The following is a 14065-nucleotide window of genomic DNA, read 5'->3' on the forward strand; positions in this document are numbered from 1 at the left end:
CCCCTCTTCACAGCAAATACCTTCTCCCTAAGGTCCACCTTCTCTCGCACGGAATACGTCAACGCGTGCTTTTGGATTGAAATTCGAGCGCGTGTTTATACTCGAGATATGAGGGAGCTGTAGAAGGGGGGACGACGCTGGTCGGACCACGCGCAGGCAGAGGACTACCCTTTTTGTCCTTGTGTCTCACCGCGAGGCGTTCTGGTACTTGTTCAAAGTTATTTCGTTTCCAACCCCATTACCGGGGAAACATTCTTCGATCTAACATAAGAACATCTTCTTTTGGTCATCGTGCGGACCATAAGATTAATTTTACGCCATGGTCAGTGCTCAGAACATCATTATAATTTAATTATGCTGTAGCGGAGCATGGTTTATTGCCTGCCGAACGTAGAGGGATTAGCTAGTAGAGGAGGGAAATGCCATATCTGGTTCCCCAAAATTAATCAGGCTGATCGGCCAGAGCGTTTCGCCAGGGTCGCGGTTCATGACCGTATTGTCCCGCGAGGCGGCCGTGGAGAAGGGTGCGTGCGGGTCCCCAAACGAAGCGAGCTATCGGAGGTAACAGTTGAGACTACAGAGCGAAGCGAAAATTCATTAATCGTTTATGGTGGGCAATCAAGTGACGTACCTCCGCGGGTCTTTAAGAATTTAGAGATTATTCGCTGTGAACAAACACGCCACTTTTTCTTAATCCGTATATTGCTCTCTTGGCGGGTGGTATATTCGTAACCATCCGTACCCGTGCGCACCGCTGTCCACGGCCGCCTCGCGGAACAATACTGTCATAAACCGCGACTCTATCGAGACGCTCTGGCCGATCAGCCTAGTCAGTTTTTCGAAAACAACTGGTTCCATTAGGCCCAACGTGTAATAAAATTTTGCATCCTTTACGACAATGCATACCTGAGGTTAAGGGCTTTGGTGCACACAGAAGAAATTATCCGATCAAGCTGAAATTTTTCACACGTTTTATTGGGCCAAGTAGGCAACTTTTCCGCACTATTAGTATAGAAGGGTTGAAGGAAAGAGTTCGGTGTGTAAGGTAGAAACAGTAAATGAGTATATTTTATTGGTGGCTCATGCACGTTTGCTCCGTGCGAGCGACTCTCTGGGACTCCTGTTCCCGTCCGCCGATCGTCGCGTTCTTTTGTCGATCGTCGCAGACTCGGCGTCGCGATTTCGGCTACGTTCGACAATGCCTTTTTGCCGAAGGTCACTCGTCTGGGCTGCACACATACATGCATTTTGCACGCCACGGCCGTCGCTCGGCTTACAACTCGACCATCCTGACGATTAATCGTCTCGATTCATCGAGCATCCGACACACACACGCTTAACTTAATTAGCATTAAACAAACATAAATTTGAACATGGGTAAAACTTACACCTAAATGAATATAAAATATAAAAAATAATACGATTAATTATAGAATACGGCTATATACAGAACGAATACATAACGGGTTATTGATAATTGTTCTGCTTAAAGACTAGGATGACGGACGCCACGGTCGCATGTTCGCGGCTTCCCAGGTTTCACGGTAGTGCGTTTGCGTTAATTGGAACCCTTCTACGTCTTTGATCACGTAGTGATTGTTTCTCAGCTCGCGGTCGACCTCGTACGGACCTTTAAAACGCGGGATCATCTTCGGTGAGGCGCCTGGGGTCGTAGTTCCTAATTAATACTTTGTCCCCCACTTTGTGCTTGTTCGGGGCTTTGTGCTTCTTATCGTAGATGCGTTTTTGCGCGTCCTGACCCCTGCGAATTTGTTCGCTGGCCTCCTCCCGGACCGTTTTTAAATCGCGCGGAAGGCTAATTTTCCCGCTAGCCTCCAATGAGTCTCGCAATCCGTCTACGACGTCGCCACGCTGTCGAACTCCGAACAGCAACATACTCGGGCTACTGTTTGTCGACCTACAGACCGTATTGTTGCACGTGAATTCTACCTCTTTTAGAACGTTATACCAATTCGTGTCGCGTTCGCTCGCTAACTTCGCTATCATCGATAAAATCGTGCGGTTGAATCTCTCTACCTGCCCATTCGCCTGGGGCGAGGCGGTGGCTACCTTAATGTGTTGTACGTTACACTTTCGTGTGAAGTCCTCAAACTCGCGAGATGTGAAGGAACTTCAGACACCTTATGACCTCCGTCGTATTAGTAGTTTTGGCGGCGTATAGCTTTACGTATTTACTAAACGTGTCGACCACGACGAATATGTAATGGTATTTGGACTTGTGCGACCTTGACACGGGGGCTACATGGTCTACATGTAGCGTAACGAAAGGTTCGTTTCCCTCTGGTATGTTATGCAGGGTACCTTCCGACTTTCCCGAATTCGGCGTGTACGCGATACATTTCAAGCAACCCCGAATGTGCTTTTCGATTTTGGATTTCATGTCGGGGAACCAATAGCTATCCACGATATTCCGCACCGTTTTATCAAATGCGACATGGCCCATCTCGTTATGGTACTTACGCGCAATGCCTGATTCTAACGCGCTCGGCACATAAAACAAAACTCGACCCTGATGCTTTCGGTACACGAGGCCGTCCCTTAACTCATAGAATTTACTTTCAGCGTTTTCCAACTCCTTACGAATCTTCTCGATGTCTGTGTCGTCGCCTTGACATAACGCAAGATTTCGGTCGAACGAGTTATCCTCGACCACGAAAATCTGGCGGCTTAATGAATCTACATGGAGCATGCGCGAGCCTGACCTGTGCTCCAGTACGTAATCGCAATCCTGCATCTCTAGCACCCACCGTGCAATTCGGGGGTTCGTTTCCTTCTTATTCAGGGTTAGGCTGAGGGCCTGGCAGTCTGTAATTATCTTAAATTTTACGCCTAACAGGTATGTTCGGAAACGGCGGAGGGCATAAATTATAGCTAGCGTCTCCAGTTCAAAGCTATGGTAACGTGATTCAACTTCGGTCGTCCGTTTCGAGAAATAAAACACTGGGTGTAGCTTCTTGTCCGCTTTTTTTTTTGCAACAAGATCGCTCCGAACCCTACTGCACTCGCATCGCAATGGAGCTCCGTCTCGTCTCGCGGAGAGTAGATGCTTAATATCGATGCGTCTAACAAGCGATCCCTAAGCGCGTCGAACGCCTGCTTTTCTATCTCGCCTAAGTGAAAACTCGCGTCCTTCTTCGTCAGGTCGTACAAAGGCTTGGCGATTATGGAAAAACCCTCCACGAATTTGCGGAAATACGAACACAGACCTAAAAATCCTTGCACCTCCCGAACGTTTCGTGGAACCGGAAACCTTTATACTGCCTGCAGGCCCTGTTCCGTCGACTTAATTCCCTCGCTAGTAACGGTATAACCTAAATCAGGCTTGGGAATTAAGTGATCTTTTCGGCCGAGATTCAGAGGCGACGCCTCCTTTCTCCCGCCGCGCGTCTTGGCCCCCGCGGCGGCCCAGAAGCCTCGAGCGCCTCAGGCCTGTGCCGTATGATCCGCGCGTGGCGCATTGGGGCGACACCCGTATCAATAGGTTTCCACATCACCCATGGGGTACTATTATCGGTGCGTCTTCTTTTGTCAGTGGTATCCCCTGTAGGCCTATTCCACTGTGCCGTGTGATAAAAAATAGAGTGGAAAAGCGCGTTTTATCTAAACTTTAGATTTACCCAGCACGTCGAAACGTGCGCGAAAATCTAGTTTTCCCAAACATGTTTAAAATTTTGATAATAAAACGCGCTTTTCCACTCTCTTTTTTATCACGCGGCACAGTGGAATAGGCCTACAGGGGATACCACTGACAAAAAAAACGCATCAATAATAGTACCCCATGGGTGATGTGAAAACCTATTGATACGGGTGACGCCCCAATGCGCCACGCGCACGGGCCTGAGGCGCTCGAGGCTTCTGGTCCGCCGCGGGGGCCAAGACGCGCGGCGGGAGAAAGGAGGCGTCGCCTCTGAAACTAGGCCGAAAAGATCACTTAATTCCCAAGCCTGACCTAAATGATCCAGCTTCGTTTCGAGAAACCTGCACTTATCTAGCCGCAGTTCTAGATGATTAGCCGCGAGTAGCTCGAATACCTTCCCCAATATCTCGAGATGGTGCTCTACTGTCTCCGTCGCGATCATGAAATCATCTAGATAAACTGATATCTCACCGGCCTTAATCTGCTCGTTGAGGAGTTGAGTCCTCGGTCCCGAATAATGTATCCAACTTTTGGAAATACGTAAATACCAAGCGGGGTGGGCATAACATTCCCACTACAGTGCATCTTGACCAAACATCTACCTCGTCGCACATGGAAGCTGCTGAACTTTTTGCACAATTCTTTGGCTCGGTTTATAATCCAACTTCCGGTGAAACGTCTGCCTTAAATCCTGGCTTGTCCTTGGGTAGTAACATTAATATACATTCCATGTCCGTTCCAATAGGCAAAATTTACTCTGCACTTGAATCGCTCGATACTACCAAAGGGCCGGGGTTCGATGGCATCCCGCCACTGCTCTTAAGAGAATGTCGCTTCATTCTATCAAGGCCCCTTTGGCACGTTTTTAATTCTTCCCTATCATCGGGTATTTTTCCGGCTGCCTGGAAGACAAGCCTAGTTACACCCGTATTTAAGGCAGGCGACAACTCTAATGTTAGGAATTATCGACTGTTCGCGAAATCGGCAACATAACGCCATCTCCCGAGTCCGAATCGAACCCAGGCGTGATGAGTAATTTACGCCCCCCCCCTGCTCATGTGGAGCATCGATCCTGTCTCGGTGATCGATGGAAGGGGGAGAGCTCGCGGATTCGAGGAAATCGACGACGATTTCCTCGATCTACTTGTCGACAAGTCACCTGCGAGGTAATACCTTTTCTAGCTGCTTGCTAAACGCTTTATCGCACGCTTTGTACATTGCTTCTGGGAATCTGAGCCAGATTCCACGTGCCACGCGTCTTTCGAATTGCTTCGGGCTTTGCTACCGCGTATTAAGGTTTGTGCTTCTTTGCTTGGAAACTAACGGACAGTAATTACTCCGCGTTGCGTTTTATTGAAACAAACTGTAGATATAAATAGTGTAAATTTAATTGTAAATAGTATGTGAACATTAAATAAGTGACTCCGCCAATCTTTAAAGTTAAATTAAGACTCGTGCGAATCCCAAGTTCTATCATGTGCGCGATCCGATATCTTTGCTGTCATCGACCAATATGCAAGTTATCCGCCCTGCCGAAGATCTTCGAGGGGATTGTAACAGATAATTTAACGCCCTGTCTCTTGGATGTGATAGTCGATGAGCAGCACGGATTTGTTCCAGGTAGATCAACGACTTCTAATCTAGCGGTATACCACTGCTTCGTCTACAACGCACTGAACATGGGTTTACAGGTCGATACCGTTTATACAGACTTCCAGAAAGCCTTTGACACGGTAGACCATTGTATTCTGCAGCAAAAACTATTCACGATTGGAATTGGGGGGTCGCTTTTGTTATGGATTCGCAGCTATTTGGAGAGTCGTGTACAGGTCATTAAAGTAGGGGACCAGTTATCCTCTCCAATTAATGTTTCCTCTGGTGTCCCTCAGGGTTCACACCTTGGTCCCCTCCTTTTCCTCCTTTTCATTAATGATCTTAAGGAAATATTCCAAAATAGTAAGATTCTCATGTACGCTGACGACCTAAAAATATTCCGGTTTATTAGTAGTGCGCGGGATACCGTTTTGCTGCAGTGTGACCTTAGTAGATTTGAGCGGTGGTGTAGTGCCAATAAGTTGCAACTGAATGCAGTGAAATGTGTCGTTATGAGATCCCATAGGGCTGCTGGTGGCATTATGGCGACATATAAGCTTTGTGACACCCCCTTGATTGAAGTGGGTGAAGTCTGTGATCTGGGGGTTGTGTTCGCTACTGGGCTCGATTTCCGAAACCACTACCGGATGATCTCTTGCAAGGCTATGAAAACCCTCGGGTTTATCGCTCGAGTTGCTAAGAATTTTAGGCAGTCCAGAACGCTTAAGTTGTTATATGTGGCGCTTGTGAGACCACAGTTAGAATATGCATCGGTAATTTGGAACCCTAAACATAAGCTATATATCAGCTTGATCGAGAGGGTCTAACACAAGTACCTGAGGCTAGCTATGAGGTTGTCCGGTAGCCCTATGCGATTTTACGATCATGATTATAGTCCTGCCTTACAGACGATAAGGCTTACCTCTCGAACGTATCGTCGAGTTTGTTCTGATCTGCTCTTCCTCTATAAGGTAATTCATGGTCATATTAATTGTCCTCAGCTTGTTGCGTTGGTTTGTTATCATGCCCCTCAAAGGTCTTTGCGTCCGAGACCTCTCTTTGTATCGAGAGTTCCCGCCTATTCACACTACACCGTGGACCCCATAAACCGTGCGATGGAAGAGTGGAATCGGTGCTGTGATGCCATTGACCTGTTTACAGGTTCGCTTGACCGGTTCCGTATGCATTTATTTAGGCATCTTCTATCGTAAATTTTCTCTTGCTCCGGGATTAGGCATTTTTATCTTTGTTATTTTATTTTATATTATATTATTTTATTTTATGTTATTATTTTATATATATATATATTTTATTTCTTTCTCTTTGTTTGGGATTGGCCACAGCGATGCAGCCAATCGGGCACGTGCACGCTACCTCGAAGCGCGCGACTTTTAAACGCGCTATTTGATACCGGGTCAGCGGCTGGAGCGATCGCGGCGATAGCCTGGTCGGGCCATCTCGGGGCCGACAATTATACTAATTAGCTTATCTCCCTCTACTAATTAGCAGCATCGCGCGACACACACGTGTACTTCTCTGATTGGCCATGCATCATCGGCACCCGAATCGGTGGCTCGGCCCGCTCTGTTTCCGCGATCGCTCTCTTGCTTGTGAACCGCGTACCGGTAAACACCGCTATTTCTCCTAACGCGAAACAAAAGAGCTATCGGTGCTCCGATAATACGAAACAAGTATTTCTATATACTTCGCTTTACAATTTCTTGTAAATTAAGTGCTCTACTGTTAATAGTAATATTAATCCTTTCGTCCTTCGATGGCGGCTTTCCCGTTCTGACGGCTGATGGGGCAGTTGTCCGACCGTGCGGATGCTGCTTCCGGGGTGCGTCCGACGGCGGCGGGGTCTTCTTCTCCGACGGTAGCTCAACGTCCGTAAAGGCAGCCAGCATCGCGTCCACGGACTCGTAACGCTGGACTTTGGCCTGCGTCCAGAGCTCCCAACTTGGGATGCCACCGACGACGTAGCTGACTAACTCCTTCTCTCCGACCGGCACCCGGTTCGCGAGTAGGACTTTATCGTGGACGTAATCGGCGAAAGTTTCCCCTGCGCTCCACTTCCTCGCTTCGACCGCCTGTCTCAAGGCCAACGGGTCCAGTTGCTGTCCGTACATCTTCTTCAACCCCCGTAGTAGGTCTTCGTAACCTAACTCGATGCAGTCGACCCTTGAATGGTACCATTTCAGCGCTCGGCCGGTCAACCTGCTGCACACTAACGCCTTCGCTTGGTGGCTGTTCAGCTCGTACGACGATAGAAGTTTCCTCACTTGTCTTTTCCATCTATCGAAATCCAGGCTGCTTCCACCATACTCGCCGACCATATCGTTCAGCTCCTGCCACTTTTTCACCGTCGTTCGTTCAGGTGCGCGTGCCTCCAACTCGGGGTTTGCCTCCGACATGGGGCTTGTCTCCGACCTGGGGCTTGCCTCCTATCTGGGGCTTGCCTCTGACCTGGGGCTTGCCTCCGACCTGGGGGTCGCTCGTAGCAAGGCCAGTTCCCTTCTGAGTAGCTTGGCTTCCTGCGTAGCCACGTCTCGTTCCCTTCTCAGCACGTCCAGCTCTCGAGAGACCATTTCTTCCGTCGGCGTTCTCGTACCTGGCTGACCCTGAGTCTCCACGTTCCGACCCTCCTGCGCTTCTCTCGCCGCGTCCTCCGTCATACGTAGATCTTCGGGCGCGACATCGACACTTAGCAGGCGTTTCAATAACTCACACTTTGTACCGGTCGATTGCAAGTCCATCGACTTCAACTTCTCTTTAAGCTCGACCACCGTTAGCGGGCAACTCATATTTCCTCGTACTTCGCGTAAGCAAACTTCGCGTAAACGTAACCGCGCGATCCTCGCCACTGACTATCACGTTGGCTAGATTCCGCTTCTGACTTATAGAAGGGTTGAAGGAAAGAGTTCGGTGTGTAAGGTAGAAACAGTAAATGAGTATATTTTATTGGTGGCTCATGCACGCCTGCTCCGTGCGAGCGACTCTCTGGGACACCTGTTCCCGTCCGCCGATCGTCGCGTTCTTTTGTCGATCGTCGCAGACTCGGCGAAGGTCACTCGTCTGGGCTGCACACATACATGCCTTTTTGCACGCCACGGCCGTCGTTCGGCTTACATTAGAATTTGATCATCGAAGAAAAGTTATATATATAGGGTGGAGTGAAAAAAACTTTTGTTATATATATGACATTGGCCGTCTCTAGGTTTCTCCTTTCGGATGGGAAACATTCCCAACTCTGTGGAAACATCAACCTGCATATTCATTCGCAGTTTTGTCATCTGATTACCATCATCAGGTGACACTCGTATCATGTATGGGATTTGCAATCGATTGCTAATATATATAAAGGGGAAACCTAGAGACGGCCAATGTCACGCCGCTAGACAGTCGGGCGAGTTTGTTCACCGTCCACTTGAATATACAGTTTTTCGGGTACATGGGGCCAACAGTGATTTGTAGAAGGCCGCTTGAAGCAAGGGGGCGAGTTGCTGTATCCCACAGAAATGTTGCCCAGTCGCTGAATACACGTTGGCGGCGATTTGTTACCCGGTCTACACAGACTCACCTTAAGGGGAGGTTCTGGTCTAAATGTCGATTTTTTTTTTATTTCATTTTTCGAATGTTCAACCTTTTAGGAAAACGTGTTTAAAAGGATTTGTTGAAATTCGTAAAATTCACGAAGTTATAGGCATTTGAGTAGCGGCAAATGCATGGGTCACGACCGGCCACTCGGCGCTCACGTAAAACTTCAAACGCGTTTTTCTCGAAACAGTGTTTTCAAAACGGTGGGACCTGTATCTTCAAAAGTTATTATCCGATACGACTGAAACTTTTTTTATTTTGAAGAATATACTTCTGGCTAGGGGGGAACTAAAAAAAATTACAAAAAGTTGAAAATTTATAATTTTTAAAGGCGTTGAAAGGACGAAAAATACAGGGAAAAGTGATTTCAAACGTGAAGTGTCGTTATTTTCTAAAAAAAATGTAATTTTTGTAATTTTTTTTAGTTCCCCCCCCCCCTAGAAAAAAGAATAATCTTCAAAATAAAAAAGGTTTCAGTCGAATCGGATAATAACTTTTGGAGATACAGGTCCCACCGATTTTGAGAACACAGTTTCGGGAAAAACGCGTTTAAAGTTTTACGTGAAGAAAATAATACAATTTTTTTATTTACCGCTAATCCGCTATTCCGGGACCATACAATAATCCTTCCGTCTCTTCAAAAAGCTGCTGTTGATATTCTGTAGTATCTTTTTTTGCAATTTTGGCCTTTTTATATAAAAGTGAATCTTGGTGTTCAGCGGCGGCTACGCGCCGACGGTCGGCGTCCTCCGCAAACATTTTAGCACGTGGTCCTACATGTAGTCCTAGCACGTTCATTAATTTCAATAATGGTGCATAACCATTATTGAACGTACAAACAGCCAAATATGTTGCTATTTACACTGCTTGAGCTCCACAATGGAGATGCTTCGGAGCCAAAGTCCACACACATGCGTTGAAGCTTTCGTTGTTGTTTTGCGTATTGCCTCCAGTGCAACGTTGTAATAAATTGCTCGAAGATAGATCCTCGTAAACAGGTCGTATAGCTTTCAGAACCATGTCATTGAGGGGCGGGGGATGTTGAAATGAGTCCAGTTCACCCACTGCTGCAGCACGTTGCCACTTACACCAACTTTTCTGACCTTTTAGACAATATTCATGATGTGGATTGGCATCCGTTGAAGACATATGATAATATGTTGCCCACACTGCTTGCTTCATGTCTTCAGCAGAATTAGGATTTCTCCTAATAGCCAGGCCATAATACTGGGTCAATTTATTTATCATTATATTTGTCAATTTGCCTATACCTTTTCCTCCGATACCTGCATGGGCTTTCTTGACGGCTCGTAGTCGAGTCCCCATCCTCTTTTGTACATGCCCCACACATTCCTTCTTGGTAACGATGACATCTTCGTACGGGTTTTTATCCACAATGGCTTTGAAAGTCTTTGTGTCTCCATCGCCGATATAATTAGTATATTTGACACCGTGCAGTTCCTCAGAACGAAGAAACATTTCTAATACAGCGTCAACTTCCATTTTACCTGCACTACCTATGTGGTTAGCTGTGCAGTCTTCAGCGTGGGACTTTTTCCATTCATCATATTCGGGTGTATCTTCCGTATTTTTCCAGTTGGCACAAGATTGGCAAAACGCAGATTTTATAACAACGTCCACAACTTTATTGCTGTATTTTCCCACTAATGATGCCACTCCAAATAATGAAGAAAACCCTCGCTTCTTCCACGATCCATCTCCCGACACACTCAAGTGCAATGGCTCGTTTCCTTCTTCTGTGTTTCTTCTAATTTCTTCTTTACATGCTTCGTCTCGTACTAGTTCGAACACACTTTTTGCACCACAATGTAAAGTCTGAAGCACAGCATAATACGCGGCGTTCGAAAGACCGTGACAAATGTCCATCATGGAACAAAATAAATTCAATCTTTGCAACCCTACTCCTAATAACCTCATTACGAACATGATGGTTTTATTAAGTGAGATACTCGTCGATATGGTTATTGTAATGTATTTGCCTTTGTTATTTACACGACATAAGAAAGGTCCTTGCTATACAAAGGTATATAACGCACTAATCTAAGGTTTAGCTCGTGGTAGTTTCGTCGCTACCGCTCGTCATGAAAGACACGGTTGATACCTAGATGGGTAAGTGTACTTGCCCATTTCTAACACTCCCCCATATCATTGTGTCTGTAATAACTCTAATTCATATTCATTAATTGAACACATATTTCGTGTTTACATCTAGATAACGCTTTTGTTAGTATATCAGCTACCATTAAGTTTGTACTTAGGTATTTTACGTCTATAATGCCTGTTTCCTGCGCGTCTCGGGAAAAATGATACCTAATGTCTATATGTTTACTGCGTGAATGGTGCACGCTGTTCTTAGATAACTGTATCGCACTTTGATTATCACAGTATATTTCCGTCGCATTTTCTATTAGGTTAGTGATTTTCATATGTTTTAACAATTTTCTTACATAGTCTACTTCGTTCGCGGCTTGCGAAAGAGCCATGTACTCTGCCTCCATGGTAGAGAGCGCGACGGACTTTTGTTTCTTACTACACCAGCTGATCGGACCGCCCGCTATACATAAAAGGAATCCAGTATATGACTTCCTATCGCTTGTGTCGCTTGCCCAATCGGCATCTACATATGCCATAAAGTTATTTTGCTCAGTGTTGTACTTTATGCTATATTCTATTGTCCCTTTTAGATACTTTAGTACTCGCTTCGCCATCTTCCAATGAGTTGAGGACGGATTTTCACAGAACCGGCTCAGTAAATTGGTTGTAAAAGCTATGTCGGGCCTCGTGGCGTTTGCCAGATAATTTAAACTACCTACTAGTTCCCTATATGGCTTATCTAACTTTTCGTTAACGTTATCTTTGGTTTCCGACAGTAACTGTAGAACATTTAGATTTTTTTCTATGGGCGTATTCATGGGATTACAGTCTTCCATGTGGAACCTTTTTAAGAGATCTTTTATATATTTCTTTTGCTTTATTGTAATGCTGCCTATATCCCCTTCTCTTTCTATGTGTATTCCCAAGATGTCTCTAACATTTCCTAAATCCTTCATTTTAAATTTTTGTTTTAATATTTCTTTTAACTTAATTACATTTTCTAAATTCGCGGACGCTATTAACAGATCGTCGACATATACTACTATTATTGTATCTTGGCCCGTTGTCGGCTCGGTATATACACAAGGATTCTGGGGTGTTCTTTTAAAGTTAATGCTAGTTAAGTAATTATCTAATTTGCGATACCACTCGCGTCCGGCCTGTTTCAGGCCGTATAGAGGTTTATTCAACTTACATACTCTCTCTTCCGCACCCGGTTTGACAAACTGTTCAGGCTGCTCCATATATAACTCGTCTCGCAAATCGCCTTGTACATACGCAGTTATGACATCCATTTGATGGATATGCATTCCTCTTATGGCGCTGACTCCTAACAGCGTACGGATGTTCTCCAAACGTGCCACTGGTGCGAAAACCTCATTGAAATCTATCCCTTCGCGTTGTTGGTCGCCTCTAGCCACTAGTCTGGCTTTGTATTTTTGGATGGAGCCATCCTGATGCTCCTTGACCTTAAACACCCATTTATTCTTTATTACTTTTTTATTCTTGGGTCTACTCACCAAGATCCATGTGTTGTTTTCCATCAAAGTGTCATATTCTTCTTTCATTGCGTGTAGTCATGCGTCTTGGTTTGGATCTTCCATCGCCTGACGTACAGTTGTTGGTGCTTGTTGAGTTTGTTTGGTTTGGTATAATTTTCGTGGTCTGCCTGGCTTTCCCGTCTTCTCCAGTTTGGGACGACCCGGTCCTCGGCTGGTTTTCGGAGTGTCATTGCTGATTGGTGGTTCTTCTGCTGGTTCTTCTTTTTGAGAGAGGTCTTCGCTGACATCTTCCTCTGATGAACTGTCCTCTGCTGAACTCTCTGCGTCTGTTGTTTTTGGGACTGGTTTTTTTATTTGTGCTTCTAGTAGGCTTGGTTCGTCTTTGCATGTGCTTGTCCCTTGGTCTTCTATAAAACGAACGTCTCTTCTTTTAAAGACTTTTTTTGTTCCTCTTTCCCACAAGCGGTATGCTTTGGCCTCTTCTGAATATCCGACTAGGACGTATTCTTTTCCTTTGGGCTCGAATTTATTTCTTTTGCGTCCCTTCTCTAGGGCTATGACTCGGCTTCCAAATTTTCTTAGAAAACCTACGTATGGTTTCTCGCCGGTCCAAACTTCATGCGGCGTGGTTTCTTGATTTGCTGTCGTTGGACATCTATTTCTTATATATGCCGCTGTTCCAATTGCCTCGGCCCATAAGGTGATTGGTAGTTCTGCTTGCATAAGCAAACATCTGGCCATTTCTACTAGAGTACGATTTAGCCTTTCGGACACTCCATTCTGTTGGGGCGTGTATTCTACAGTTAGTTCCCTTGTTATGCCTTCCTTTTTCAAAAATTCACTAAATGCGTGCGATAGATATTCAGTACCGTTGTCGGTCCTCAATTTCTTAATTCTGTGGCCTGTTGAGTTTTCTACACGAGCCTTATATTCTTTGAACGCATCCAGTACATCAGATCGGTTCTTTAATGGTATGACCTGAACGTGACGACTTTTGTCATCTATGAAGGTCACAAAGTATTTGGCTCCCCCTAAAGATGCTTTACTAAATGGACCACATATATCACTGTGCACTAACCCTAGTACTTCCTTTTCTCTTCGCACAGACGATTTAAAGGGCAACTGGTGTATTTTTGCTTTTTCGCATATTTCACATATAGGATTGGAAATGTCAATTTTGTCCTTTATTCCAATCACCATTTCCTTGTTTTTTAATTTTCGTACGTCGCTGTAATTTAAGTGCCCCAATCTTTGGTGCCATTTGGTTATTGCACTGTTTTGTTCCGTTTGTATCATGGCACTATGTTTTGCACTTTCTTCCACTACATACAGGCCATTTTGTTCCTTCGCAATCATTGCCAGTGACCCGTCTGGACGCGTTATTTTAGCACTGTCTTTGTAAAAGGTCACCCTGTACCCATTTTTGGTTATTTTGGACACTGACATCAAATTGTTCTTGAAGCTGGGTACGAACATGGCCTCTTTTAATTTAATGTTGTTTTTGTTTTTATTTGCGATGTTGATTTTTAGTTCAATTTGTCCTTTTCCCATCGAGTTTACACTCTCTTCGGTGGCTGTGTATATTTGGCTGTGATGATCA

The 14065-nt window shown here is 45.4% G+C and overlaps 1 protein-coding gene and 1 long non-coding RNA gene across 3 annotated transcripts in view; both read right to left on the minus strand.

The window, feature by feature from the left end:
- Positions 1 to 10795, minus strand: part of LOC143370016 (uncharacterized) — a 46415-nt gene extending 35620 nt beyond the window's left edge. Inside the window, 1 exon segment of the mRNA XM_076814594.1 lies at positions 8832 to 10795. Within this exon segment, the coding sequence (XP_076670709.1) occupies positions 9443 to 10795 (1353 nt within the window). The 3' untranslated portion in view covers positions 8832 to 9442.
- Positions 1 to 14065, minus strand: part of LOC143370507 (uncharacterized) — a 106897-nt gene that overhangs the window by 23461 nt on the left and 69371 nt on the right. The gene's annotated exons all lie outside the window — the stretch shown is intronic.

Source organism: Andrena cerasifolii, chromosome 6 (genome assembly GCF_050908995.1).
Source record: "Andrena cerasifolii isolate SP2316 chromosome 6, iyAndCera1_principal, whole genome shotgun sequence".
Lineage (NCBI taxonomy): Eukaryota > Metazoa > Arthropoda > Insecta > Hymenoptera > Andrenidae > Andrena > Andrena cerasifolii.